The 27,564-nt window shown below is 44.2% G+C and overlaps 1 protein-coding gene across 4 annotated transcripts; it reads right to left on the bottom strand.

The window, feature by feature from the left end:
• Positions 1-12,873: 12,873 nt before the first annotated feature.
• RAB19 (RAB19, member RAS oncogene family) lies at positions 12,874-27,564 on the bottom strand. Of its 4 annotated transcripts, none has more exons than XM_058531375.1 (5): positions 27,279-27,564; positions 26,428-26,623; positions 25,048-25,260; positions 23,111-23,294; positions 12,874-13,725 (listed from the first exon to the last, which is right to left on the bottom strand). In XM_058531375.1, the coding sequence occupies exons 2-5, from the start codon at positions 26,452-26,454 to the stop codon at positions 13,457-13,459; spliced, it is 693 nt and encodes a 230-aa protein (XP_058387358.1). In that variant the 5' UTR covers positions 26,455-26,623; positions 27,279-27,564; the 3' UTR covers positions 12,874-13,456. The 4 variants fall into 4 exon arrangements, with proteins under 4 accessions (XP_058387358.1, XP_058387384.1, XP_058387375.1 ...); XM_058531401.1 differs by having other exon boundaries at positions 26,552-26,623; XM_058531392.1 differs by lacking the exon at positions 26,428-26,623 and having other exon boundaries at positions 27,279-27,563.

Raw genomic sequence — 27,564 nt, 5'->3', positions numbered from 1 at the left:
GTTGTATGTCATAGCTGCACATCCTTCTAGTTGCTGTATGTGGGATGTGGCCTCAGCATGGCTGGAGAAGTGGTGCGTCGGTGCGCGCCCGGGATCCAAACCCGGGCCGCCAGCAGCGGAGCGCGCGTACTTAACCGCTAAGACACGGGGCCAGCCCGTGTGATTATTTTCTATAATGATAAACTATAATAACTACTATAAAGTTATCGAGTAAAATGAGAGCTTTCAGTAGGAGGCCTGGCTAGCCTCTGGCCAGAGAAATCTCATTTGACCTGAGATCTGAAGAGGAGAGAGGGTACCCTTTAGACAAGACATGTGCCAAAGCCCTGAGGAGGCAAAGGCAGGACATACAACAGCTTTCACTGGACACACCCATTAATGGCATTTGATGGCCTGCGGGATATGCCCAGTTTACTATGTTAGCTATAACAACTTTTTTCCTTTTGGAAAAGTATATCAATGCAAGTGTGTCAGTAACATTTATGGGGGTAATTTTGGATTGCCCTGATAGATCAGGACATGCTACATAAGCTTTAGTTCTTCAGTAAATTGTGACACCAGTCCTGACCTGCTGCAGTTGGAACCACAGTCTCAAGCGGTGCTTCTCAAAAACTTGAGTGTGCTCAACAGCAGTGAGGGCATCTTGTTAAATTGCAGCCTCTGATACAGCAGTTCTGGAGTGGGCCTGAGACACTGTGTTCCTAACAGTCGCCCAGGCGATGCCAATCCAGCTGGTCCAGGGACCATGTTTGGGTAGCATGAGAACCAGACTGAAGTGTAAGTCAAATGCACCCAGCAGGAGGCTGCTGTCAGCCCCACCCACCACTGGGAAAGCATCAACAGGGCTTACTTTGCATCACCAATGTTTAATTGGTTGGTTCGTTGTTTTTTTGTAAATGTCTTTTTTAAACTTGGTGCCATAGACAAAAATCTGTAAGAGCAGATCCAAAGAAACGTAGTGGAGTTTTATTTTGTGTGTGGTAACATTAGTTTATAACATTATATAAATTTCGGGTGTACATCATTATATTTCGATTTCTGTGTAGATTACATTATGTTTACCACCCAAAGACTAATTACAATCCATCACCACACACATGTGCCTAATTACCCCTTTCACCCTCGTCCCTCCCCCCTTTCCCTCTGTTAACCACTAATCCAATCTCTGTCTCTGTGTGTTTGTTGTTATGAGTGAGATCATACGGTATTTGACTTTCTCCCTCTTACTTATTTCGCTTAGCATAATGCCCTCAAGGTCCATCCATGTTGTCACAAATGGCCAGATTTCATCCTTTTTATGGCTGAGTAGTATTCCATTGTGTATATATACCATATCTTCTTTATCCGTTCATCCCTTGATGGGCACTTAGGTTGCTTGCAAGTCTTGGCTATTGTAAATAATGCTGCAGTGAACATAGGGGTGCATATATCTTTACACATTCGTGTTTTCATATTCTTTGGATAAATACCCAGCAGTGGAATAGCTGGATCGTATGGTAGTTCTGTTCTTAATTTTTTGAGGAATCTCTGTAGTAGATTTTTGATTTTACTTTTGAAATAATTTCCAACTGAAAATGAGCATGTGGAGGTGCAGACTCTGTATTACGAAGTAAGGGGAGGGGCCGGCCCCGTGGCTTAGCGGTTGAGTGCTCGCACTCCGCTGATGGCGGCTGGGTTTCGGATCCCAGGCGTGCACCGACGCACCGCTTCTCCGGACATGCTGTGACCGTGTCCCACATACAGCAACTAGAAGGATGTGCAGCTATGACATACAACTATCTACTGGGGCTTTGGGAGAAAAAAATAAAATAAATAAAATTATTAAAAAAACAAAAAAAGAAGTAAGGGGATATATCAAGGATACTATTTAAAGAACCACAAACTAAGCATTTTTACCTTGCTGGTGTTCAATACCCGGTAAGCAAGTGATCGGTAAACCATCATGCATGCAACTTGAAAGGCCCAGTCCTTTCCTTTGTCTAACCTAGGTTTTTGAGTATTCTAATACAAAGCAGCTATCCTGGTACCTAACCTAGTAATGTTTAATAAACATACTCCTGGTGTGATGAGTGTTAGGGAGGTAGTTGGATTTGAGAGGACACTTGCAATTAGAAAAGGACTCCATTTGGAATGTATAATTGACCCAGACGCTCTTTCAGCTTTTGTAGCTCAAAGGAGTTTAATATCAATAGTATATGGCTCAACCTAATATGTATGTATATATGTATACATGTATATATGTATATATATACACATACTCTCACCTATTTTTTCCCTAACTTTTTTTTTTCAAAAATTTCAGGGGCTGGCCCCTTGGCGTAGTGCTTAAGTGCGCGCTCTCCGCTGCTGGTGGCCCGGATTCGGATCCCAGGCACGCACCGACGCACCACTTGTCAGGCCATGCTGTGGTGGCGTCACACATAAAGGGGAGGAAGATGGGCACAGATGTTAGCTCAGGGCCAGTCTTCCTCAGCAAAAAAAGGAGGATTGGCATGAATGTTAGCTCAGGGCTGATCTCACAAAAAAAAAAAAAAAATTCAAACTTACAGAAAAGTTGTGAGGATAGTATATTGAACACTGATTGCTCTTCTAGATTCACCATTTGTTAGTTTCCCACATTTGATTTTTCACTTTGTGTCCCCCTGACCCCACTGATCCATTTGAAAATAGTTGCAGACATGATACCCTAAATACTTCAGTTAAGAACATTTTCTCCTGTATAACCACAATACAGTTATCAGGGTGTTTCACATTGATACGATAACATACAAATTTCTGCCACTTTTCTAATAATATTCTTTTTAGGGGCAGGTGTCTAGGGTCTAGTTACTAGGGTCTAGTTAAACTTTTAACCTTAATTCATCAAATTTTGACTTCCAACTTTTGTTAGGTGCTCGGGATATAAGAAGGACCAAAATAACTGTTCAGTGAGGTACAGCTTCTTGTAGACTCACCACTGCCAGCTTTGCCTCGTTTTTGCTCCCAATTCCAGTGGTTTATCATCTTTGGCACCTGTACTTACTGTTGGGGGCCATGCACGTGTCACCCTCCACTCCCCGTATTCTTACCCTCCTTCTCAGTGCTCAGCTGTCACCTCCTCCCGTTCCACCCTGTAGACTACCCATGAGAAAGTCCTTCATCTTGACCCATTTCTCATGCCTTTTTTTCTTTTAATTGAGATATCACATATAAAATTTACCCCGTTAAAGTGTATAATTCAGTGGTTTTTACAATATTCACAGCATTGTGCAATCCTCACCACTATCTAACTTTAGAACATTTTCATCATCCCCAAAAGAAACCGCATCCCCGTTAGTCACTCCCCACTCCTTTCCCTCAGCCCGTGGCAACCACTGGCCACTGGCAATCACACCGTAGAGATAGGCTTTATATCTCTGGAATTGCCTGTTCTGAACATGTCATATAAATGGAATCAAACAACATGTGGACTTTTGTGACTGGCTTCTTTGAATTCGCATAATGTTTTCAACGTTCATCTATGTTGTAGCATGTATCAGTACTTTTTTCGTTTTTAGGGCTGAGTAATGTTCCATTGTATGGCTTTACTACATTTTGTCTATGCATTCATCAGTTGAGGGACACTTGGGTTTCCATTCTGGGCTATTACGAATAATGTTGCAATGAACATTTATTTACGAGTTTTTGTGTGGACGTATGTTTTCATTTCTCTTGCTTCTATGCCTGAGAGTAAAATTGCTGGGTCATGTAGTCACTCCAAGTTTAACATCTTGAGGAACTGCCAAACTGTTTTCCAAAGTGATGTACCATTTTGCATTCCCATCACCAGTGTACGAGGGAGGATTCCTATTTCTCCACATCCTCGCCAACACTGGTTATTGTCCATGCTTTTTATTATAGCCATCTTCGTGGGTGTGAAGTAGTATCTCGTGGTTTTGATTGTGCCATTTTTTCCTACGTTCTTGACCTAACTGGAACTCAGCCCTCCCCTGAAGTCACTGTACCCCCAGAATCCTGTCCCAAAGGGACCTCAGCTGTCACTCTTCTAAAGCTGCCAGTTTCACAATATTGGACCACCTGTGGCATGATTTGAAGTCCATGCCACCTGGCGTAATGCTGTCTGAAATGATAACTTGCATAATGCTTTATCAGCACTTTCACAGCTCTCCTAATTGATCGTCACAAGTCTGTAAAGACCAACATCCATCTCATTTTGCAAATGAAGACACCGAGGTTCAGACATTAATTAGCCCAGTGTCAAACAGGTAGTGTATAAGCGGTAGCCTTGTGGCTTTGGACTCCACGCCTCGGTCTCCTTACACAGATCTGCTGCTGTTGGCTTCCTTTCTGGGCCTGGCTTGCTCCTCTGGGTGACTGTACTGACAGACTGACATTCCTCCTCACCACACTGTCCCCTCGTCAGCTGTCCTTTGTGACTCGAACTTCTGTTTTCTGTGGACCTGTGGAGTCCTAGGCCTCAAGGCTTTGGGGGAAGGATTTCTCTTTAATTATGAAGTTTATTTGCATCAAGTGATTCAAATGTACGAAATGCAGTTTCTTATAGAGTGTGCTTTGAGTCCTGCAGATTACAGAGAGCCAAAACATCATTCTCACCCTCTGGCTTTAGTCTAAGTGTTGGAGATCATCAGTGCATTTAAGTGGCTTGCTTGCTAATCATACTGCTAGTATACACTAGGAGTATGTAAGGAGTAGTAGAGATGTGGAAACCCACCCCCCCAGAGCAGTATTTATTCTCTACAGGTTGTGACCCACTGATAGGCTGGGAAAACATTTTACTGGGCCACAAGCAACAGTTAAGACAATGAATGGTATGTTTATTTCAGAGTGCATCTCAGGTAATAAGGACACATTTTACTGGGTAGAAATGTAAAATGTGTTTCTTGATATGGATTATAGTCAAAGTTTGGAAAACACTGCTGTAGTAGCCTATAGTCTTAGGAACCCTAAAGGATATTTCCACAGAGACATACAAGTCTATGGACTACAGCTTGAGAAACAATGCATTACAAATTTTGGTACCAACACAGCTACAAAAAGAAAGGCAAACATAGGCACTGAAATTAAGGGACAGTACTCATTTACATGTTAACTATTCACAGGTTTTTATTAATAGCATTTTTTATTTTAGAAATGTAACAAAATCATAAGAAAATTTAAAACCTGAAGAATCCAGTGTGGTAGGCAGAACTCCAGGATGATTCCCATGACCCTTATCCAAATATAATATCTTCCCCTTTGAGTGCAGGTGGAACTTGTGTATATGATGGGAGATATCAGTCCCATGTTCCATTATAATGCAAAAAGGAGCTTATCCTGGGTGGGCCTGACCTAATCAGGTGAGCCCTGTCAAATTAGAGAGTTTTCACTGGCTCGTCACAGAAGAGAAAGTCAACAGCCATGCTCCAGCTGGCCTGGCTGAAAGCAAACACCCATGTGAATTGCCTGTGAGGGCTGCGTGGCAAGGAACTGTGGGCGGCCTTTAAGAGCTGGCAGGAGAATAAGGACCTGTCCCACAACCACAGGGAAATGAGTTGTACCATCAACCAGTGAGATTGGAAGAAGAACTGGAGGCCCAGATGAAAACCACAGCCCTGGCTGCCGCCTTGCTCTCAGCTCAGTGAGAGTGAGCCGAGAATCCACCTAAGCTGTGCCTGCACTTCTGATCCACAGAAACTGAGATAATAAATGGGTATTGTTTTAAGCCACTGTTTGTAGCAACTTGTTATGCGGTATTAAAAAATTAATACATCCAGGGCCGGCCCCGTGGCTTAGCGGTTAAGTGCACACACTCCGCTGCTGGGGACCCCGGTTCAGATCCGGGCGCGCACCGACGCACCGCTTCTCCGGCCATGCTGAGGCTGCGTCCCACATACAGCAACTAGAAGGATGTGCAGCTATGACATACAACTACTGGGGCTTTGCGGGGGGGAATAAATAAATAAAATCTTTAAAAAAAAAAAAAGAAAATTAATACATCCAGTAATAACATTTTGGTTTATATCTTTATAGTTACATCTTTTATAGCTTTTTTCCTATGTACATATACCCTTTTTTGTGTGTCATAGAATTATACTTTTCCTGTAATTCTTTTTTTATTTACTGTAATGTGAATTTTTCACCCCATTAAATGATTTTACCACACCTATAAAAGTCATACAGAATATACTTAACAATTCTCTATTGTTGAAGATTATTTTCAGGCTTTCATTACTAGCAGTACTGTCTCACAATCCGTGAGGAATTCCTGAGCCTAAATACCTAGAAGTAGTCTTCCCGGTGTTAAAAAACCTTTGCTTGTTTCTAGCTACCAACTATTTCTCTCCTACTTTTTCGTTGTGGAAGTCTTGAACGAAGGATCCCTACTTATCATGATTTCTAAATGACTACATTTATGGAATGCACGCAGTGGGCCAGGCCTGTGAACTTAGCACTTCACATTTAGTCCTTATTTCATCCTTATTGTGGTCTGTGAGGTAAGTGGTATCTCTGTTTTACAGCGGGGGAAGCAAACTGAGGCTGAATCATTTGCCTGTGGTTTCACAGTTGATGAGCTGGGGAGCAGGCTTGAAGCTTCGGACCTTCCGATTAGAGGCCAGACTCAAGTGGACCGTGCCTCCTGCAGTGAATTTCATCCTCATCATGCTACCAAAAATGCATCGCCAAAGGTCGCTAATCAGACTCCTGCCAAATTCAGGAATCACAAGAACCTTTTCTTCATTTCCTTGGCTTCTCACGGCAATTGATGGAATTGAACACTACTTTCCCCAATCTTGAATGTTATATTACACCAGTGTTTCTCAAAGTGTTCGTGGTAAAGGACTATTTGTCTTTTTAAAAAAATTCCAAGCCATCATGGGCCAATACTTTTGTGAAATAAAAAGTATAAAATAAGTAAAAATGAACAAAAAAAAAAACAATAAAAATGAACTGTTAGAAAAATGAAGTAAAAAACATCCTTCAAAGCGCATTCCTGAAGTTGTCATGGGATTCAGCAGACATAAAATTGGATGTTGTAACAATGCCAGATTGATATAAAAGCTTCTAAATGTTCTCAATTTCTGTACGTCCCTTACGACAGACCAGGAATAGTGTGCAGACCACTCCTTGAGCGGCACTGGTTGGCGCCATCGTCGTCCTGATTTCTGGAGTGGTGGCTCCTCCTTTCCCAGCCCCCTAATTATGGGCATTCCTTAAGGCCCAGTCCTGAGCTTTCTCCTTCCTCATTCACCCCTGCTAAAAATTCATCCCACCAACAAACATTTGAAGCGAATTGTTGCGACTCCCGTAGGTAAGTCACAGTGGTAGGGACACACAGCTAACTAGGACGTGGTGCTTGCCCTGGAGGAAGCGACAGTGAGTGGAGGAGCTCGAGGGAGATGTACAAATAGCTGTTCCCGCTGGTGTTTTCACCAAAACAGTAAGACCCAGCCTTAGGACTCCACCTTTTCCCCTCAGTCACAGCCTTTTATAAGGTTCTGGGCCAGTCTCTCCAGCTGCCTCCCAGATGTCTTCTCTGGGACACCTCACTCTCAGTTTCTAAAACTGAAAACAATCCTGCCCTCACATTTGACCCAACCCCTTGGCTTCATGTGTTTATACTTACAGCGTCATGTAATTCCCTTTCTCAAAATCCTTAGGGCCTTTTTGCTGTCTACAGGACCAGGATCAAATCCATCAGCCTCTTTATTCTGGGCTCTTCATTTTGAAGAAACCTCAAACTCAGGTTTGAGGGGCTACCTGAGTAATAGCTTCATCCTGTGCCTGTGGAAATGTTATGGAAAGTAAATGTGTAGAAAAAAGACAGAACATGTACAAGATCATGCTGAGCAAGTCACTCTGCATGGGATCCCAAGTGGTTTTAATATTCTTAAGCTTTTCTGTCATTTAAAATTTTTCCTCAATGTGCAGCATAAGAAAAAAGTTATTAAAAATGGTACATTGGAAACAAAAAATCAGCTTTTCTAAAGCCGATGTTCTCAACCGTTTTTCCCCAAATGATAAATCGCTTTCTCAGTTGTTTCTGGGTAATGTATAATCTCAGAACTCAGAATCTAATCTTAGTAACTCCCTGAGGGATTTAAAAAAAATAGTTTCAATGTTTTTGCGTAGTATGTAATGGTTAAAGTTAAAAAGAAATACTTCTGGGGCCGGCCCGGTGGCAAAAGCGAATAAGTGTGCGCACTCTGCTGCAGCGGCCTGGGGTTTGCCGGTTCGGATCCCAGGCGCGCACCCACACACTGCTTGTCAGGCCATGCTGTGGCGGCGTCCCATATAAAGTGGAGGAAGATGGGCACGGATGTTAGCTCAGGGCCAAGCTTCCTCAGAAAAAAAGAGGAGGATTGGCATCAGATGTTAGCTCAGGGCTGATCTTCCTCACCAAAAAAATAAATAAATAAATACTTCTGGCTGATAAATTATGAAAGATTGTATTATAAAATTTATTTAAAATGCAATTTTTTTCTCCTTAGGCCCTTTTGAGCTCATTTAAAAGCATTTTTAATAGTGTTAGTGAGATATAATTCACACACCATATAATTCACCCATTTAAAGTGCACAACTCAATGGTTTTTGGTATATTACATCATTAGTTTTTTTAAAATTGTGGTAAAATATACATAAAATTTACCATTTTGACTTTTTTTTTTTTTTCCTGAGGAAGATTCTCCCTGAGCTAACATCTGCTGCCAATCTTCCTCTTTTTGTATGTGAGCTGCTGCCACAGTATGGCCACTGACAGAGGAGTGGTGTAGGTCCACGCCCAGGAACTGAACTCGGGCCACCAAAGTGGAGCACACCGAACTTAACCCCTAGGCCACCAGGGCTGGCCCCATTTTGACCACTTTTAAGTGTATAATTCAGTGACATTAATTACATTCACAATGCTGTGCAACTACCACCAAGAATGCAATTCTTTATATTCAGGTATACTGACTTTTTCTCATTTAAAATGATGTTCACTGATTAAGTTATTTTGTTTATATTAAAACATTGCTGACTTTTAAAATAACCCATGTTTGGGTTTGGAAATAAATAGACAATAAAATACAGATAGACAACTGCAGCATGAACATGTGCTCTGATGTGAATGCCTATACTCCATGCTTTAAAAAATTACTGGTTTGGTTTTTTACAAATGTTATAAATTTTATTTTTGTAACTGGAATTTTATTTCTAAATTAGATGAGAAGGCGTCAGGCTGCTCTTTGCAATCAACTTTCTAAAAATTAACATATTACGTATGGATAATTTGTATTCCCAGTAAGTGCAAAAGCTAATGAAATATCATCATCACTCTATGGTCTCTTTAAATTGTAGTCTTCCTGGTTCCAGAGACATCTTGATGTGCTAGATAAGAATAGGTAAATGCAAGTAATATTGATAAGTAAAATGATAAGTAAATACAACTGAGGTATCAGGTGAAGAGCAATCTTTGAGTGACTTTGCAGAAGTATAACCTATTCTGTGCCCCTTCTTAACTTGTACTTTAACTCCAGCATTCCTGGTGCTCCAGTCTTGGGCAATTATTTTTGGGTATAAATTCAACAATGTGTGGTTAAGAGTAAACACAAAAGAAACTGTATGATAAAACCACCTTAGGGGCCAGCCCCGTGGCTTAGTGGTTAAGTGCGCGCGCTCCACTGCTGGCGGCCCGGGTTCGGATCCCGGGCGCGCACCAACGCACCGCTTCTCCGGCCATGCTGAGACCACGTCCCACATACAGCAACTAGAAGGATGTGCTGCTATGACATACAACTATCTACTGGGGCTTTGGGGGGAAAAAATAAATAAATAAAATAAATAAAACCACCTTAATGGCTAGCAGTATTCTGCTGAATGGTAAACCAACTCAGAGCATCAGCTGAGCACTTGCACATGTTCGCGTGATAACTGAGCACAGGCTCATGACCAGATCCCATATGGATATTTTTGAAGATGAAAACTTGAAGCAGGCACTATTATTGCCTTTGATGATATGAATCCCCAGCACCTCTTCTCAGTCCCCTGGAGGTTTGCAAACCACCTGCGGGGAGCACGCGGAGCACTGATACGCGCTTGCTGGCTGGGTTCCTCCCCATCCTCTCCTGGCCCTCGGGCTGGGATGGCTCAGCATCAGGCTGCTGGAACTCAGCCTGGATCACCCACATACTCTCGCCTATGAGGGAACTGGAGTTTCCACATCGCCCTGATCAGAAGGAAGTGTACTCAGGCTGGGCTGGGCATACTTCAGGCACAGCTCCTCTGTAATTCCCCTGCAGTCAGCTAGGACTAGCCCGATCCACCCAATCCACCCTTTCTCCACCCCTGCCCCTCCCCGACCTTCTCCCCACTTCAGCTTCTTTTACAGAGAGCTGCACAACTTTACCTGGAGGATATTGAAATGGATGTATGAGAGTATGTCTCTTGCTGTGTGTATGTGTGTGTGGAGGGTGATGAGGGGTTAATACGATGGAGCCCACATCTGATACTGCTCATTATCTGAGGGGGAGTGTAGCATAATTGTTAAGAGTGGGCTCTGGAACCAGATTGTTTGGGTTTGAATCCTGGCTCTGCCACTTACTAGCTATGTGACCTTAATCTCTTGGGTTTCATATCCTCATTTTAAAAACAGATTACAAATAGTACCTACTTCGAAAGATAGTTGAGAGGATTCATTGAGTTAGGATGAATAAAATGCTTGGTCAAGGGCTGGGCATATAGGAATTGCTATATGTGTTTGCTGTTATTATTATCATTGTAGTAATATTACTATTACTACCAATATACCTTTTCAGTAATAGTGGGGAAGAGATATGGGAACAATCTATGAACAATGAAATATTAATTGAAAGATTTTATCACACATAGAAATGTACTTGACATTGCTAGACAAAATATCGAGATGTCTATAATCTTTTTTATTCTTCCGAAACATCTCTTTTGGAACTTAATTTCATATAACTCACTTGTTACCAACTGTACAGTTTGGGGGATGTGACAATAATGCCAGAATTCAGTTGACACAGAGGCTTCCGGGACCATCGCTATACAGCAGAGCCTCCTGAGCCAGCTTCGCAGTGCCAGTTACAGACACGGTGAGCTTCAGGAAAGCCTGTGCCTCCTTTTAGAGCAGACTTTTGTGCCCTCATCGGGGAAGCTCCACTGAGGCCCTTCCACGTGTGCTTGAGGGTTTCTGTTGTGGCATTATCATTTCAACAGCAGCCCAGGTGGTTAATTACAGGTTGCTGGTGTTCAGGTGACCTTGTTCTCACACGTGGAAACTGTTGATAGGAATATTTTAATTCAGATTATCCCCAGAGTGCGTAATCCTGGAAGATGATGAGATTTTCAGAGTATTGGTTGAGACTGATGTGCAGAGAAATGAATGAAGGCAAACTGGCGTGCGCAGTGAATCGCACGTCCCGCTCAGCCTCTTTCTTCTTTGCTCACTCTGTCCTCTGACTACACCGTTTTCCTCACCCTTCTTAACGGCTGTCTGCTATGGCCTCATCTGAATATTGCTCAGGGGCTTGTGCAAGTATATTCCTGATCTGGCTTGTGAGATCCTGCTTCACATAAACCCTTCTTCAGAACAATAGTATACATGTGAAAAAGGGTAATCTGCTTCGATGCATTTATTCCTCTGGTATATCACTAGATTTCCCTCATGTTTCCTGAAGGTAGGTTGTTCATTTCAACAACAAATATATATTGAAGTGAATTAAAATGTACTCCCATTCTCACCTGACCTCTGTATAGTGGTAGTTCTCAAGTTTCAGTGTGGGGGAGAATCACTTGGCCAGCTTGGATGAAATGTGGATTTCTGGAAAGATTCTGATTCAGACAGACAGTCACGGGTCCTAGGAATTGGAAACAAGCATCCCCAGGCCACTCTCATACATATGAGAACTACACTTTGAGAAGCATTGCTCTACTGTACTGTCCAATAGATTATGGTGTGAGCCACATACGTAATATTAAATTTTCTAGCAGCCACATGAAAAAAGCAAAAAGAAACTGGTGAAATGTTAATAATGTATTTTATTTAACCTAGTATATATAAAATATCATTTCAACATATAATCAACAAAAAAATTATTAGTAAGATAATTTACATTATTTTTTAGTACCAAGTCTTCAAAATCTGCTGTGTATTTTACGCTTGAAGCTCATCTCAAATTCGAATTAGCCACATTTCAAGTACTCAATAGCCACACGTGGCTAGTGGCTATTTCTTCTGTGCTGATCTCAGCCTATTGACAGCGATGCTGTGGCTAGAAATGCCTGGGGGCACTCACCTGGGCCTGGGGTGAGCCCCCACAGACATTTTCCCTTTCGGAGGAACCAATGTTGTGGCAGGACCCGCCCTTGTGTTTCTTATGATTGCAAGATGTACCTCAACAACAACCGTCAGGGAACTTTGAAAAAACAAGGCTTATTACTCACAAGTTCTGGAGGGTACACAGTACACCCAGAGCTGCACAGCGAGGTCAATATTGGTTTGATATTCATCTATGAGCTGATTTAATTTCAATTCAGAAGTGACTTCCAACCCAGCAGATAATTTGGTGTTTTAGAAAGACATTGTAGGCGTCTCCCACATCCTAGGAGGAGGTGAAATCAGCCCAGCTAGGATAAAGTGAAAACCAATTCTATCTCCATCGCATGGCTCCTGACCGTTGGGCAAGACAGTATTTACGGTCTTTATGTCAAAAGGCTTTGCTCCCCAAACTAAAGACGTGCGGTGTGAATGTTAGGATACAAAAGGTAACAGCATTCCGGTTTATCACTGCAGGCTTTTATCCCGTCCTCCAGGCCTGAGCTGTTTTAAATTGCTACAGAATGTTCCAAATATCCTCTCCCCTCTCTTTTTTTTTTTTTTAAAGATTTTATTTATTTATTTTTCCCCCCAAAATCCCAGTAGATAGTTGTATGTCATAGCTGCACATCCTTCTAGTTGCTGTATGTGGGACGCAGCCTCAGCATGGCCGGAGATGCGGTGCGTCGGTGCTCCCCCGGGATCTGAAGCCGGGCCGCCAGCAGCGGAGCGCGCGTACTTAACCGCTAAGCCACAGGGTCAGCCCTTCTCTCCCCTCTCTTGATGGTTCTCTTTTCTTCTTTCCTTCACTACTCTCTTCTTCAAGAGAGAAGCAAAATTCAGTAGAAAACAGTGGAAGGGTTGGGGAGAACAGGGAAAGATGGAAAAGAGCAAAGCTTGCCCTCCTACCTCCATACCTTAAGTCCTGGTTTCTCTAGGCAACATCAAGGAAGACAGTGGTGTCCCCTGTCCTCAGAGTCAGCGGTTATGGCCTCTGGTGTGAATTGAGGCAGAAGTGCCACCCATCCAGGCGGGAAGGATTAAGGACTAGTGGCAAGTCTACACTTGGGGGTGAGGGGCTGCTCAGCAGACACTAGGATATCCGACTACCTTTGGTTTCAGAGATGCCTTCTGTGGGTGCGAATGGCCTCGTGAACATATTCAACAAGTGCAGTGGGTCTTTTCACTCGGACCCTGGGCCATAAGAACTGGACTGGAATCCAGGGGGAGGCTGTTCAGGGCGCTGTCCCCATACAACTGCAGGCTGTTGCGGGCTATCAGCTCCCTGGCCATCAGCACGAAGACTTCATCTATGTTCTTGGACTCCTTGGCAGACGTCTCCAAAACAGCAAGGAGTCCGTATTTCTCAGCCAGCGTGCAGGCATCCTCAAACAGAACATGCCGGTTTTCCCACATGTCACATTTGTTCCCTGGGAGTGAGAGAGAAGCAAGTATTCCACTGAGTAACTTAATCTGTTTTTAAGAAGAACACTTTCACTCAGCAATATGCATGCATGCATTCATTCACAATCAGTAACTGAGGGCAAATGTACTGAAAATGAAACCACTGATGTATGGAAACAGCCACTATCTTAATTCACTCTTCTGTGAGATCTTTAAGAGCTGCAAGAACGGGCCAAAGGTGTGTGCTTATTGGCTGGGACAGGTGGAGCCTCTGTATTGCTGGGAGGGACCGTCATTCCTTCTAAGTCTGACAAGGTGAAGACTGTGCCAGAGTGACTCTCTCTGTCTTCTCTCTTCTTCCTTCAACTCTTGCTCCTCTTTTCACTCTTTTCCCCCAAACTATGAAATGTTGGACACTGTGAGATGGGGCCTGGTCTAGCTGCGGAGGCTGTGGTCAGGATTTCTTGGATTGAAGCTGTGGAATGAGTAATGATGGACTTTTTTTTAAAGCTATAATTTACATACAATAAAATGCACAGACTCTAAGCATACAGTTCAATGAGTTTTGACAAATGTATTTGCCCTGTAACCAGCGTCCCCCTCAAGATATAGAACATTTTCAATGACCCCAGAAAGTTCCGTGAGCGGTTTTGCAAGCATAGCCCAGGGTTGACTGCAGGAGGGAAAGCACCCCCTCTCTTCTCCACTTCAATCCCCACGTTCATCCAGTCACTGGACTTTGGTGTCTCTGAGGCAGGAATCTAAAGGTAAAATAGCTTTCCCACAGGACTTGGTCTGCTAGACATCAAGACTGATTACAAAGCTACAGTAATTAAGATGGGCTAGACCAGTGTTTCTTGACCTGTTTTTCATTATTGTCCCCAGAAGGAGCCTTTTTAGAACTGTTTTTTCCTAATTACCCCTCCTCCCATGAAAAACTTTAACACTTTTTATTTTGGAACAATTGTAGATTCATAGGAAGTTGCAAATATAGTTAGATAGATAGATAGATAGATAGATAGATAGATAGGTAGATAGATGGTAGACAGATAGATGGATAGATGGATAGATGATAGATATGTATGTATCTAGGGGGTCCAGTGTACCCCTCACCCAGTTTCCCCTGCTGGTAACCTCCTGCATAACTATAGTACAATATCATATCCAAACCAGGACATTGTAGAGCCCGCAGAGCTTATTCAGAACTCACCAGTTATCCATGCACTCTTCTGTGTGTGTGTGTGTGTGTGTGTGTGCGCGTGTGTGTGTGTGTAATATGCAATTTTATCATGTGTACGTTCCTGTAACCACACTGCAGTCACGATGCAGAACAGTGCCACCACCACACGGCACTCCCCCGTGCTACCCCTTTATAACCTCCCACCACTTCTAATCCCCAGCCCCTGGAACCACTAATCTGTTCTCCATCTGTATAATTTTGCTATTTCAAGAATGCTATATAAATGGAATCACACAGTAAGTAACCCTTTAAGATTGGCTTTTTTCGCTCAGCATAATTCCCTTGAGATCCATCCAGGGCGTTGCATGTGTCAGTAGTTCATCCCTTTTCATTGCTGAGTAGTGTTCCACAGTATGGATATACCACAGTTTGTTTAACTATCCACCCATTTGAAGGAAACTGAGCTGATTCTAGTTTTTGGCTGTTATGAATAGAGCTGCAATGAACATTTGTGTGTAGATCCTATGAAATTGTAAATACCACAGATATACTGTATATCTGGCCCTTTGGAGGGCCACAAACCATTGTACTATCCAAGATACTTTGACCCCCAAGAGAATGCACGAAATAGATCAACAGAGCAGAATAAAAAACTCAGAAACAAACTCATGAATATATGTACCCCTTACACAAAGATGGCACCAGAGAGCGGTGCAAAATGTTGCCTTTTTAGAAACAGTACTGGGGCAACTGGATCTTTATATGAAAAATTACACATTTTTGGCCCACACCTCTCATCATTCACCAAAATAAATTCTGGGTAGACTGCAGATCTAAATATAAAAGTCATAATAAACAAACAAATAAAGCTTCAAAAGATAATATAAGAATATCTTGATGACTTCGATTAGAGGAAATTTTCCTAAATAGGACACAGGAAGGAATAATCATTAAGGAAAAGACTGATGGATTGAAATATATTAAAATTAAGAATGTCTATTCATCAAAATACTCCCTCAGCAGAGTGAAAAGGTAACCCACATGATGGAAGGTGCATTTGTAACACATATAACTAACAGAGGGCTCTGGCCTCCTTCGAGAGGACCTGCCACAGGCAGCACAGGTGCCAGCAGCGCAGCTGCTATCCCCTCAACCCACCACCATGCTAGTCCAGAGGCCACGCTTGCCCCGCTGCTCCCGCTATGGTGGGGACGCTCATGTGGCCCAAGCCCGCAGGGGGCGGGATTCCATTCCTCTGTCAGGCAACTTTGGCTCAGTCAGGGCTGAATGAAGCTTTCCAACTCTTCCTACCTGATCCTCCTTCCTCCCTTCTCTCCTTCCCAGTGGCAGGTCTGCGTCTCATACAAAAGTCTCCCTACCTCCTTCTGCTCCCTCCTCGTCATCCCTCACAGCCACTTCTCCCAATAAATCTCTTGCAGGTCTATCTAATCTTGTCCTGACATCTTCCTGGAGGACCCAAACTGACATAGACTTATTTCCAGAAAACATAAGCCACTTCTAGGAATCAATAAAAAAAGACAAACAGCAAATAGAAAAATGGGCATAAGACTTGAAAAGCTCCTCACAAAAGACAATATCCGAAGAGCTAACAAACACATGCAAAGGTGGCCAACCTGATTAAGGAACAGGGAAACGCACATTCAAACCACCAGCGATACCACAACACACTTATCAGGATGCATGAAACTAAAAGGACTGATAACTGCCAGTGCTGGGGAGGATGCAGAACTAGAACTCCTATACCCTGCTGGTGGGAGTACAGAGTCCAACCACCACCTTGACAAGTGGTTTGAAATTATCTGTCTGCTAGAGTTGCAAGACCATGTGATTCTGCTCCCAGGTATATACCCACCAGAAATGTGTGCACATGTATATCAATCAACATATACAAGAATGTTCAGAGCAGCAATTTCCCTACTTGCTCCAAACTGAAAACAACTCCAGTGTCCATCACCAACAGAAAGGAGAAATACTTTGTAGTGTATTCACGCAAAGGAATATTATACAAATTATGCAAAAGAATAAATTACAGCTACATGCACCAATGTGGATGAAACTCATAAAGTTAATGTTGAAGGAAAGAAGCTTAGACAAAAAAAACATTCTGTATGATTCCATTTATATAAAGTTCAAAAACAGTAGCAAAATAAAACTAGCACTTAGGGATGTGGGTTAGGTGGTAAAATGATAAAGAAAAGTAAGAGAGTGATGACCATAAAAGTCATGACATGCTTACCTTTGGCAGGGCAGGGTGGGGGGTGGTGGTGGCAGGGATTGAAAGGGGCATGAAGGGGAGCTTGGGAAGAGGGTGCTGGCAGTATTCTCTTTCTTGACCCAGGTGGTATTTACACAAGGGTCTCCTTTGTGATAAATCAATGCCTGTGTACTTTTCTTTATATGTCCCAATAAAAAAGATTGAAAAAATACTTTCCCAGCGTCACAGTCACCAACCTGCTCATTGACAAAGCTAGACTTAGATCATAATTATCCCCAAATAAGATTTACCAAGAATCTTTTCTGTGGACATTACCACCTTCTGGTACTGTGGTAGGCTGAAAAATGACCCCCAAGGATACCAGGTTCTAATCCTGGAAAACTGTAAATCTTACCTTGTTTGGAAAAAGGGTTTTTGTAGATGTGATTAAGAATCTTGAGACAGGGAGATAATCCTGGATTAGCTAGGTGGGCCCTAATGAAATCACCTGTATCCTTATAAGAGCAGGGTAGAGGGAGACTTCACACACACAGAGGAGGTGATGTGGAGACAGAAGCAGACACCGGAGTGATGTAGCCACAAGCCAAAGAATGCTGGCAGCCACCAGAAGCTGGATGAGGCAATGAACAAATTCTCCCCAGGAGCCTCCAGAGGGGCGTGGCCCTGCTGACACCTTGATTTCAGTTCAGTGATACTAGTTCAGATTCCTGGCCTCCAGAACTGAGAGAGAACACATTTCTGTTGTTTTAAGCCACCCAGTTTGTGGTAATTTGTTATAGCAGCCACAGAAAACTAATTCAGGTACCTTCAAGAAAACTAGATGCGTTTTTATAGCTAGTGTGGTTCCAGCTGAGGGCACAGCTCTGCTTCTAGAAGAAAGGTGTGGGAGCCCCTTGGTGGAGGAAGGGGTGTTGTGGGAGTAGGAATCCCTGAGCCAGGAGTCTGGTCTGCCCCTCGCATCCCTCACTTTGATCTGTGGATTCTGGGCCGGGTCGTACTGGTTCTGACTTATATGACCTGCTCCTCCCACCTGCCCCATCGCCACACCAGGTTAACAGCACTGACTGTCCACTGTCCTGCCTCCCAGCGACTGCTGGCTGGACCTCAGGATGAGCCAGGACACCTGGTGGGAGGAAAGAAACTGTGTGCTTGATGCCCGCAATCTGAGTCCTCACGTGCTAAGTGTTCTGTGTTGGACACCCAGAGATATATGGGCTCTACCCCGAAGGAAGGGGTTCTTCATTTTGTTAGGGAGGTAAGAGAGACACATGGACAATTAAACAGCTATCCGAGACTTTACCGATCCAAGACAGGCCGCGAAATAATATATGCTAACGACCAGGTGAATGGTACAAGTCGTGAGTGGTACAGGTTTACAATCCCTCATCCACACTTCCGAAATCCAAAAACCTCTGAACCCCTAAGTTTTTTGGTAATTCATCTGATGGTAAAATCTGCTCTAAACTGGCCATTTGAAGTTTTTATTCAACCTGCTTTGTATGACTATTCATACATTTCACTGTATAAATATTAATGCATTTGACCATGGGGTGTTGGCCCAGATCCTGCTGAGGTTATTATGTAACTTAGAATGCGCCCTCCTAAGATCTGACAAATTCTGAACTCTGAAATCTTTGGCCCTAAGAGTTTTTGCTAAGAGACTGGGGACCTGTAAATACGACGAGTTTAAGTGGAAGGTTTGCCTGAGGTCCTAAGGGGACAAATATCAGACACTGAAGAAAGTTATGACACAGAAAGTCCAGTATAACGTGCAAAAGGAAGCTGGCTCCTAAACCCTTACTCTGGTGGAGGGTATGAAGAGTTATGAGGTCAGGAACAGAGCAGAGGGGGTGAGGAAAAGATCAGCCAGTCACCTCCAGGAAGACAGCAGGGCGCCTTATCAATCAAACTCAGGAATTCGTGCATTATCTTGAGGGCAATGGGGGACCACCAAGGATTTTAAACAGAGGGACATTATGAGGAGCTGGGCTTCCTGTGAACGGCCGGAGGAAGAGTACAAATCAATGCACAATCATTTCTTTGACATTTGTGTGGTGGTGAAGTGGCGGCTTGGGTCCGGGTAAACTCGTGAGAGAGCAAGAGACACTTCTGTGAAGAAATGTGGAGACAGAATGGAAAATATAGTGAAAGGGGCGGGGACACTTCCGAGAGGGAACAATACATTTGAATTTTCTAGATTAAGGCGAGGAGGCCACTGAGAGAAAACAGGAAGACCCATTGTGTCAGTCCTTGGGATTGGACACATCATAAACTGGGACACTGGGGACATGTCCAGATCATCTTTGGGGTCATTTTTAGAACGAATTAAGAAGTGAGGCAGAGATGGTTGTTACGAAAGACAGACTAGGGAGTAAAGACCACAGAAACTGTGTGAGATGCCTGGAAATCTCGTAACAACTTGGCGTTTGTTGCTCTCCTCTGCCCCATCTGTTTCTGCAGCAGAGTAATTAGTAGTTAAGGACGGTGCTGGCTGGAAAACAGAGCCAGGAGGGAGGCCTGGGCGGAGAAAGGGTGTTGTCTTCCAAAGAAGAGCTCTGAGGGGAGGGAACCCCAGAGGCAGGGCAGCTTTGCATTGCAGGCTTCAAGGCCCCTGAGGAAGACCTGCCTCAGTGTTTCCTGGGAAGCGTGTAAATTTAAGAGAAAAGAGATCCAGTTCACCTTCCTGTGGAAACCCCAAGTATGATGAGAACGGCTTCATTCCCCTCAGTGAGATGCGTGTTATTCACACCGATGCATCTGTTCTCTGGGAGCTACCACCATTGGTGGGTTTCCTGCCTCCTCTGGGGGTCATGGAGGCTCAGCTCTTCAGGCGGAGTCTCTCATCTCTGCTCTACCAGAAAACAACAGCTTCCCTTTACTGAGGTCTCAGCACTGTGCTAAGTGCTTCATGTGTGTTACCTTATTTGATCCTTTGAACTCAGCAGTATCTTTGAAGTAGGTACCAGTTTTATAGATGAGGACGTAGAAATTTAGAGAGTAAGTCACAAGCCCAAGTTCAGACAGGAAGGACAGAGAGGGAGATTTTTGTGTGTGTGTGAGGAAGATCAGCCCTGAGCTAACATCCAAGGCCAATCCTCCTCTTTTTTTTCTGAGGAAGACTGGCCCTGGGCTAACATCCATGCCCATCTTCCTCTACTTTATATGGGATGCCGCCACAGCATGGCCTGACAAGCAGTGCGTCGGTGTGGGCCCGGGATCCGAACCGGCGGACCCCAGGCCGCTGCAGCGGAGCGCGCGTACTTAACTGCTTGTGCCACTGGGCTGGCCCCCAGAGAGGGAGATTTGAACCCAAATCTGTGTGACCCCACTGTCCAGGCACTAGAGTAGATGTAGACACTGCCTAAACCAGAGCTTCTGGGAGCTCTGGGCGGCTGTCTGGCTTAACCAGCTATTAAAAAGTAGCTGGAAAGGAACTGAACCCACGGGGGCTCTGTGAACCAACTGGCCTGGTTCAAATCCCGCCTCACTTGTCAGTAGGTAACTAGGCCGAGTTACTTGGTAGGATACTTAACCTTCAGATGCCTCGGTTTCCTTATCTGGAAAATGAGGATAGTAGTCTCCGCTTCTTAGGATTGTTGGGAGGATTAAATGAAGTGACCCAGGAGAGGACTCAGAATAGTGCCCGGACCCTACTAAGTGTTTAGTAAATGTCACCTGTCATCAGCATCTTCCTAGCACTATGCCGTCCCCCAGCCTCAAGGGTGCGGCCCTGCTTGTCAGGGAGCAACTGTCGTGAAGGGTGTTGGAAACCTTGGCCAGCGTCCTCCTTGGTGCTTCACACAAGTGGTTGTTGAAGAAGAAATATAGCTCTTTTCAGGGTCAGTATTTATTTTTCTAGCTCTGAACTCTGCCGTTAGAGGAACTGTCCTTTATATCAAAAGTCAAATCACAAAAGTTTCTGGTCCCAAAGGGGACCTTCAGGTGGGAAGTTAGAGGAGAAATGAGATATTTCGCTCCTCCCAAAAGAGCTGAGTTGCTCTCCATGTGGAAGCCCCCTCCCAGCCTCATTAATCTCTTTTTTCTGGTTTCTGCCATATGGGACAAGACACAGCCCCTCTGAGAAAACAAGAGGACTAAACTTGAAGGGCATTGACTTTGGCAGCAGACTGTGGAACCTGGGGTTTTTGATCTGATGCAGCAGGAAGGGGCGAGCCCAGTCCAGGCTCTCAGAATGACTTTGAGTCTTAAGTTAGGAGAAGCAGAATGCGTTCCCAAGCAGCATTCTCTTCAAGTCTGCGCGTGAGACAGAGGCTAGACTATGAATCAAACAGAAAAGACTTAGGAAAAAGACTGTTCTAAAATAACAAGTCCTTTCTGGAACCACGATAGTAATAATACATGAGCTAGGTGTGACAATGACCTCTTCTACTGCCCATCCGCAGCCAGGCTTTGCATCCTGTGACTGCCTCCTCCATCAGGGCCCAGCTGCTTGGTCCAGGGTGGGCACCTTATCCCAGGCCTGCCCGACCTTAGGTTGGCCAGCAGCCTGGGCCAGGCTTTGCCATGAAAAGAAGAATTCCCTTCGTAAGGAACGTGAGCTAGTGGATACTGAGAGAATGAGGAGACTGTGACGGGAGCAGGCGGGGGAGGATGCTTCGAGAGACTCCGTGAGGGAGGGTTCAGGGGTGAGAGTGTGGCAGGCCCCGGTATCCTGAGGTAGAGAAAACAGAGGCACAATGGAGGGCAAGGAGGCTGGTTCACAGAGCCCAGCCCTGAGAGGGTCTCCAGCTTCTTGCTTGTTGGTGGTGGCTGGGCTCTGGTCTGGTTCCTGCTCTGGCTGGGGCTTGACTGCTGGCTTTTCCCAGATCCCAGGGACTTGTATCCTCACCACGCGCCCCCCCCCCCCCCCCCCCCGTTATTAAAGGAACATAAATGAGTTAGTTCCTTCAAATAAATGAATCTTCTAGAGACAAATCCTATCCCTTATTAATCACTTAACTATGTGCCAGGCACTCCTAAGCAATGTATATACATTATCTCACTAAATCTTTACAGCTCTGGAAAGTATTAGTTGCTTCTAATAGATGAGAAAACTAAGGCTCAGAGGGTAACCTGCCACAGGGCCAGGATATGCTTGTCCATGGATAAATAACCCATTAAACATGGCATATTTAGCTCTTTCTCAGTCTGATAGCTAGCCGTCTAGACCTGTGCTCTGCAAACTTTAATTTGCATTTGAATCTCTCTAGGATCCTGTTAGAATGAGATTCTGATTCAGCAGGTCTGGAATGGGGCCTGAGATCTTGCACTTTTAACAAACTCCAAAGTGGCACTGATGCTGCTGGTCCACAGGCCACACTTTAAGTAGCAAAGGCCTAAATCACTTGCCAAAATTAAGCAGCCGCTTGGAACACAATAGTGTAGTTCGGAGTGGGGGGAAAGGCAACTCTGCTGGCAAAACTAAAACTCTCGAGAAGTGACAGAAACACTACACTTCTGAATGTGCAGCAGGACTGCTCACATTCTAAGCTGTGAGTTCACTTTGTGTAGTTGAAGTTGCTGTTAATTTTAATGGTGGTTTGTTGTTAAGATTCACTTAGGATCTTACCAGGTGTAAGAAGTCATTCGAGGGTGTAGTCAGTTACATTCATCTAGTGGCTCCCTTGGGGATTTGGGTACCTCTGACTCTATGAACCTCAGACTACAGAGTACTTCCTGTGTGGTCTACACAGATGCGTGCATCGAATCAGCTGGGGTGTGCCTTCATCTAGATATCCGGGCCCCATCCAGGTCTCCGGAATGAGAAACTCTAGGGTGGGGCCTTGGAATCTGCATTCTTAACAAGTTCACACCACCCAACTCTCATTCTCAAGTGAATCTGATGGGAGTTTCTGGGCCAGATGCTTTCTGAGGTCCCGTCCACCACTTGCACTTTTATGATTTCAGGTTCCACTGCCATCAGAAACACACAAAAAGCTGAGCATCAGCCCAGGGGACCAGTAAAGAAAAGTTAAACGCTTTGAAAACGCCATACCAATCAGCATAATGACCAAGTTGGCTGCTCCATATTTTTCTATCTCGTGAATCCAGTGAGGAACAGACTCGAACGTGGACCGCCGGGTGAGGTCGTAGGCGATGATGGCTGCGTGGGCACTGCGGTAGTAGCTTTGGGTGATGGTCTGGAAGCGCTCCTGGCCAGCGGTGTCCCACACCTGCATCTGGAGAAGGGCAGAAAAGGGGATCCGATGAGGAGTTCCCACACCTGATGGGAACTGGCTCACCTAAGTCATCTGAAAAATAGTTTCCTGGTCTCACTTCTAGATATCTAGATTCAGTAGGTCTGGGGTGGAGCCCGGGAATTTATTTTTCACTTGCTTCCTAGGGTAATTTGGATGTGCTTTCAGGTTTGGGAGCCACCACACAAGGGACGCTTGAGTTGGAGAGGTGACTCTAATGTCCTGGGGTCTGGTGTTCTTTTGCCTTTTCACCTCAATCATCCATCGTCCAGATTTTGGGGTTTATCTTTTGAGTCTGCCCATTGATCATATCACTGACAAAGGTGATAGCATTGGCTGTACTGTTTTAGATGTTAAAGGACCACTCAGCTGTTCGTGTTTAGGAGTGTTCTCACAATAAAATCTTCCAAATTACCGTTCCAAGCAGTGGCACCAATGTATACACCCTCCAACAGTATCTGAGGGTACGGTCTCTTCATACTCTCACACTATTTATAATAATTATTTTTATTTTTATTTTTTTATTTTTAAACATTAAAAAAAAATTTTTTTTATTTATTTTTCCCCCAAAGCCCCAGTAGATAGTTGTATGTCATAGTTGCACATCCTTCCAGCTGCTGTATGTGGGACACGGCCTCAGCATGGCCTGAGAAGCGGTGCATCGGTGCGCGCCCGGGATCCGAACCCCAGCCTCCAGCATCGGAGCGCGAGCACTTAACTGCTAAGCCACGGGGCCGGCCCTATAATAATTATTCTTAAAAGGAAGTTTTCAAACATACATACAACTAGAGAGAATAAAACAATGAACCCTCATATATCCATCATCCAGATTCAATAATTATCAAGATTTTGCCACTCTTGCTTCATCTAGCCCTTTCTGTTGATTTCCTTGAGGTATTATTTTAAAGCAAATCCCAGACTTCATTTCATCCCTACTTACATCAATATACATCCTTATAAAAATGGACATTTTCTTACATAACCATAATGCCATTGTCACTGCTAATAAACTTTTCAATAACTCCTTGGTATCATCTAATACCGAGACCGTATAAAAATTTTCTTGATTGTCTCCAAAATCTCTTTTTACTGTTGTTTTCATTTAATCAGGATCCCAAACAAGATCCGTTTATTACATTTTCACCAACACTTCTTTTCTAATCAAATGGGTAAAAGATAGTATCTCACTGTTATTTTAATTTGCACTTCTTTAATTATGAGTGAGGACGGGCACTTTTATATGACATAATTTATGAGCTGGTTCTGATAAAATCTGTGAAAGAGCAGTTTTGTCCAATCTGTGAGTTGCTTCCTTTTTGTATTTGGTTGTTGGTGTTTTTCTTATTTATCAGTGCTCTTTTCGCATTAAAGAAATTAGCCCTTTGTTAAGTCCCATACTTGCAAATATTTCTTTCCAGTTTTTCATTCATCTTTTGACTCTGTTTATGGTATTTTTGAGTATGTAGAAATGTGACCTTTATATCGTTGTATACAAAGGTATAAATTTGGCCTTTACATAGTTATGATTGAGCAATATTTTCCTTTATGGATTCTGGGTTCTTACTCAAAAGGCTGATTTCCCCATTCCACAATGATAAAAATAAATACTCCCATGTTTTTTCTGATTCTTTTATGATTTCGTGTTTTATATTTAAATCTTTTATTCCTCAGGCATGTGTTTCAGTGTTAGGAACTCTGGCTAAAAGAGGCGGTGCCAACCCCGTGCCCCTCTGACCTTCACTTTCTTGCCATCGATCTCAAGGGAGCGCACAGTGAAGTCCACCCCAATCGTGTTCTGCTGTGTCTCTGTGTAGATCCCGGATTTGAAATGCTGCACCACACACGTCTTCCCCACATTGGAATCCCCAATGAGGATAATCTTGAACAAATAGTCAAAGTTCTCATCAGCTGCCCTGGCTGAGCCGGAGAATTGCATGGCTCTTGCCACCTAGAATGGACCAAAGAAGAAAAGAAGGAATTCAGAGTCTCTTTAGTGAGCACTCACCAGGTGCCAGGCACTATTCTAGGCACTCAGGGCCCAGCACAGGACAGGACAAGACAGAGGGAGGTTGGGGCTGGCCCCATGGCTTAGCGGTTAAGTGCGTGCGCTCTGCTGCTGGCAGCCCGGGTTCGGATCCCGGGCGTGCACCGACGCACCGCTTCTCCGGCCATGCTGAGGCCGCGTCCCACATACAGCACCTAGAAGGATGTGCAGCTATGACATACAACTACCTACTGGGGCTTTGGGGAAAAAAAGGAGGAGGATTGGCAATAGATGTTAGCTCAGAGCCGGTCTTCCTCAGCAAAAAGAGGAGGATTGGCATGGATGTTAGCTCAGGGCTGATCTTCTTCACAAAAAAAAAAAAAAAAGACAGAGGGAGGTCACTGCTTTATAGCACTAACATCCTTGTGGGAGAAGGATACTAATTACTGGTCAGGTACAAAGGAGCTGCCCCATAAGCCCACACCTGCCCTAGTGGGTTGACATTACTTTAGGGGTACCCTCTAAGTGAAGAGGTTCTACTGCCATTCTCTGCTGGGCCCAGTACAGTCAACACTAGAGACCAGGTGCCCCATGCTCCGTCAAGTGCCTGGAGAGCAGGATGGCAGAGGAGATGCCCACAGGAGTGTTTTACCTGCCATTCATCAGTTGGAAGACATGCCTACTGTCATCCTATCTCCATTTCACATGGTGAGGGAGACTCCCAACTACTGGAAGACTGAAGGTCCAGGCAACCAGCAGCAAGGACCACAAGACTGGACAGAGAAGTCAGTTTAGGGAGGAGGACATGGCGTTTTTCTTCTGCTTGGCACCTAATTTTTCTTGAGTAGGAAATTAGGATTTTTAGAATATTCAAAAGGAAAACTATGGTTAGAATGTTTATGGTATACTTGACCATAGGCTGGAAATTAACTTAAAGTTTCTAGTGATGGTGTTTCCCAAACTGATTATATCAGAATTATCTGGGGGAGATAATTAAAAATATATATTCCTGGAGCCCATCCCAGAACTGTTAAATATATTTAAAAACATGCACACACACATGCGCACACGCCCCAGGTGATTCTGATGACCGGCCAGGTTTGGGAAACGTTGTTCAACACAATTACTCACCTGAAACTTTATTCCCACCTTCAGCATCTCTGCTGAAATATCCACCTATGCTTCGATATGTTTGATCATGAGGAACTCACTATCTACTGAAAAAATCCATGCTGCGTGCATAGCTCTGACTCACATGGGGTTGAAATAGAGCTCCCTGGGGTTTCCGTCTGTTGACACTCGTGCTATGCCAGGACTCAGTAGATTCCTATGCCACATGAGAGCCCATCAGACATTTGAAGCAGCAAGCATATCCCCTCAAGGCAAATATCCCTAGGCCCTTTCACAGTTCTTCATAGGATATTGTGTTGGGTTTCCTCATCAAATGTCTCATAAAAATACGGGAAGTCTTATTCCATTTGATGATTAAATTTGATGTGCTCCTGACTTCTTCATTTCCCCTAGTTTTATTCTTTGGTTTTCTCTAAAGTCATAGAAAAGGACAAGTCTATATCATCACACAAATTAAAATGCACACAAATATCCCATCTGTATGTAAAAACCTCAAGCTTTAAATGGTGAAGAAAGATCCCATACCTCTCTGGGATGCCTCTGAAATCACCTATGGCTAAATCATCTAGCAGACAAGAGATACAATCAAACTGCTTTTTTTCCCCTCTGGCTTTTCAAATAAAGAAAGCCATTCCACTTCCGGCGTCTTATGACTGTAACTTGAGATGAAATCTTCCTTCCGTGTCCCGCCCCCCCCCCCCCCCCCGCTCCCCAAGAAGTCCTTAGAGTTTCCACAATAGCCGCCTTTAACTTCGCCTACACACCCTGCAAGGAGAAAGGCGCAGTGTCCACCCGCCAACCCCTCCAACCCACATCCCGCGCCTCCACCTTCCTGGTTCACTGTCGCTTACCTGTCTTGCTCTCTCACTCTGCCGGCAGGTAATGTTTTTTTCTCTCCTTGTGTTCCTTTTCGGTCCTCAGCGCCCCTCTTCCTCCTGCCTCGCTGTGAGGTGGGAACTGTAGTTCTGTCCCTAGCTGTCAGGTTTGGTGGCCTGAGAAAGTGAAAGGAAAGCACAAACCCTCCCACCGCCCCGGGCCGGGAGCTGGAGCTGCTGCCCGTTGGGTACAAAGCACAAGGTGAGACGCCGGCCAGCACAGCCTCGCCAAGTCAGCTCGCCCTCCGAACATTCGTCACCT

Source organism: Diceros bicornis, chromosome 3, assembly GCF_020826845.1.
Source record: "Diceros bicornis minor isolate mBicDic1 chromosome 3, mDicBic1.mat.cur, whole genome shotgun sequence".
In the NCBI taxonomy this organism is placed as follows: domain Eukaryota; kingdom Metazoa; phylum Chordata; class Mammalia; order Perissodactyla; family Rhinocerotidae; genus Diceros; species Diceros bicornis.
The sequence above is the reverse complement of the archived record's forward strand: the minus strand, read 5'-3'. Positions and strand labels throughout refer to the sequence as shown.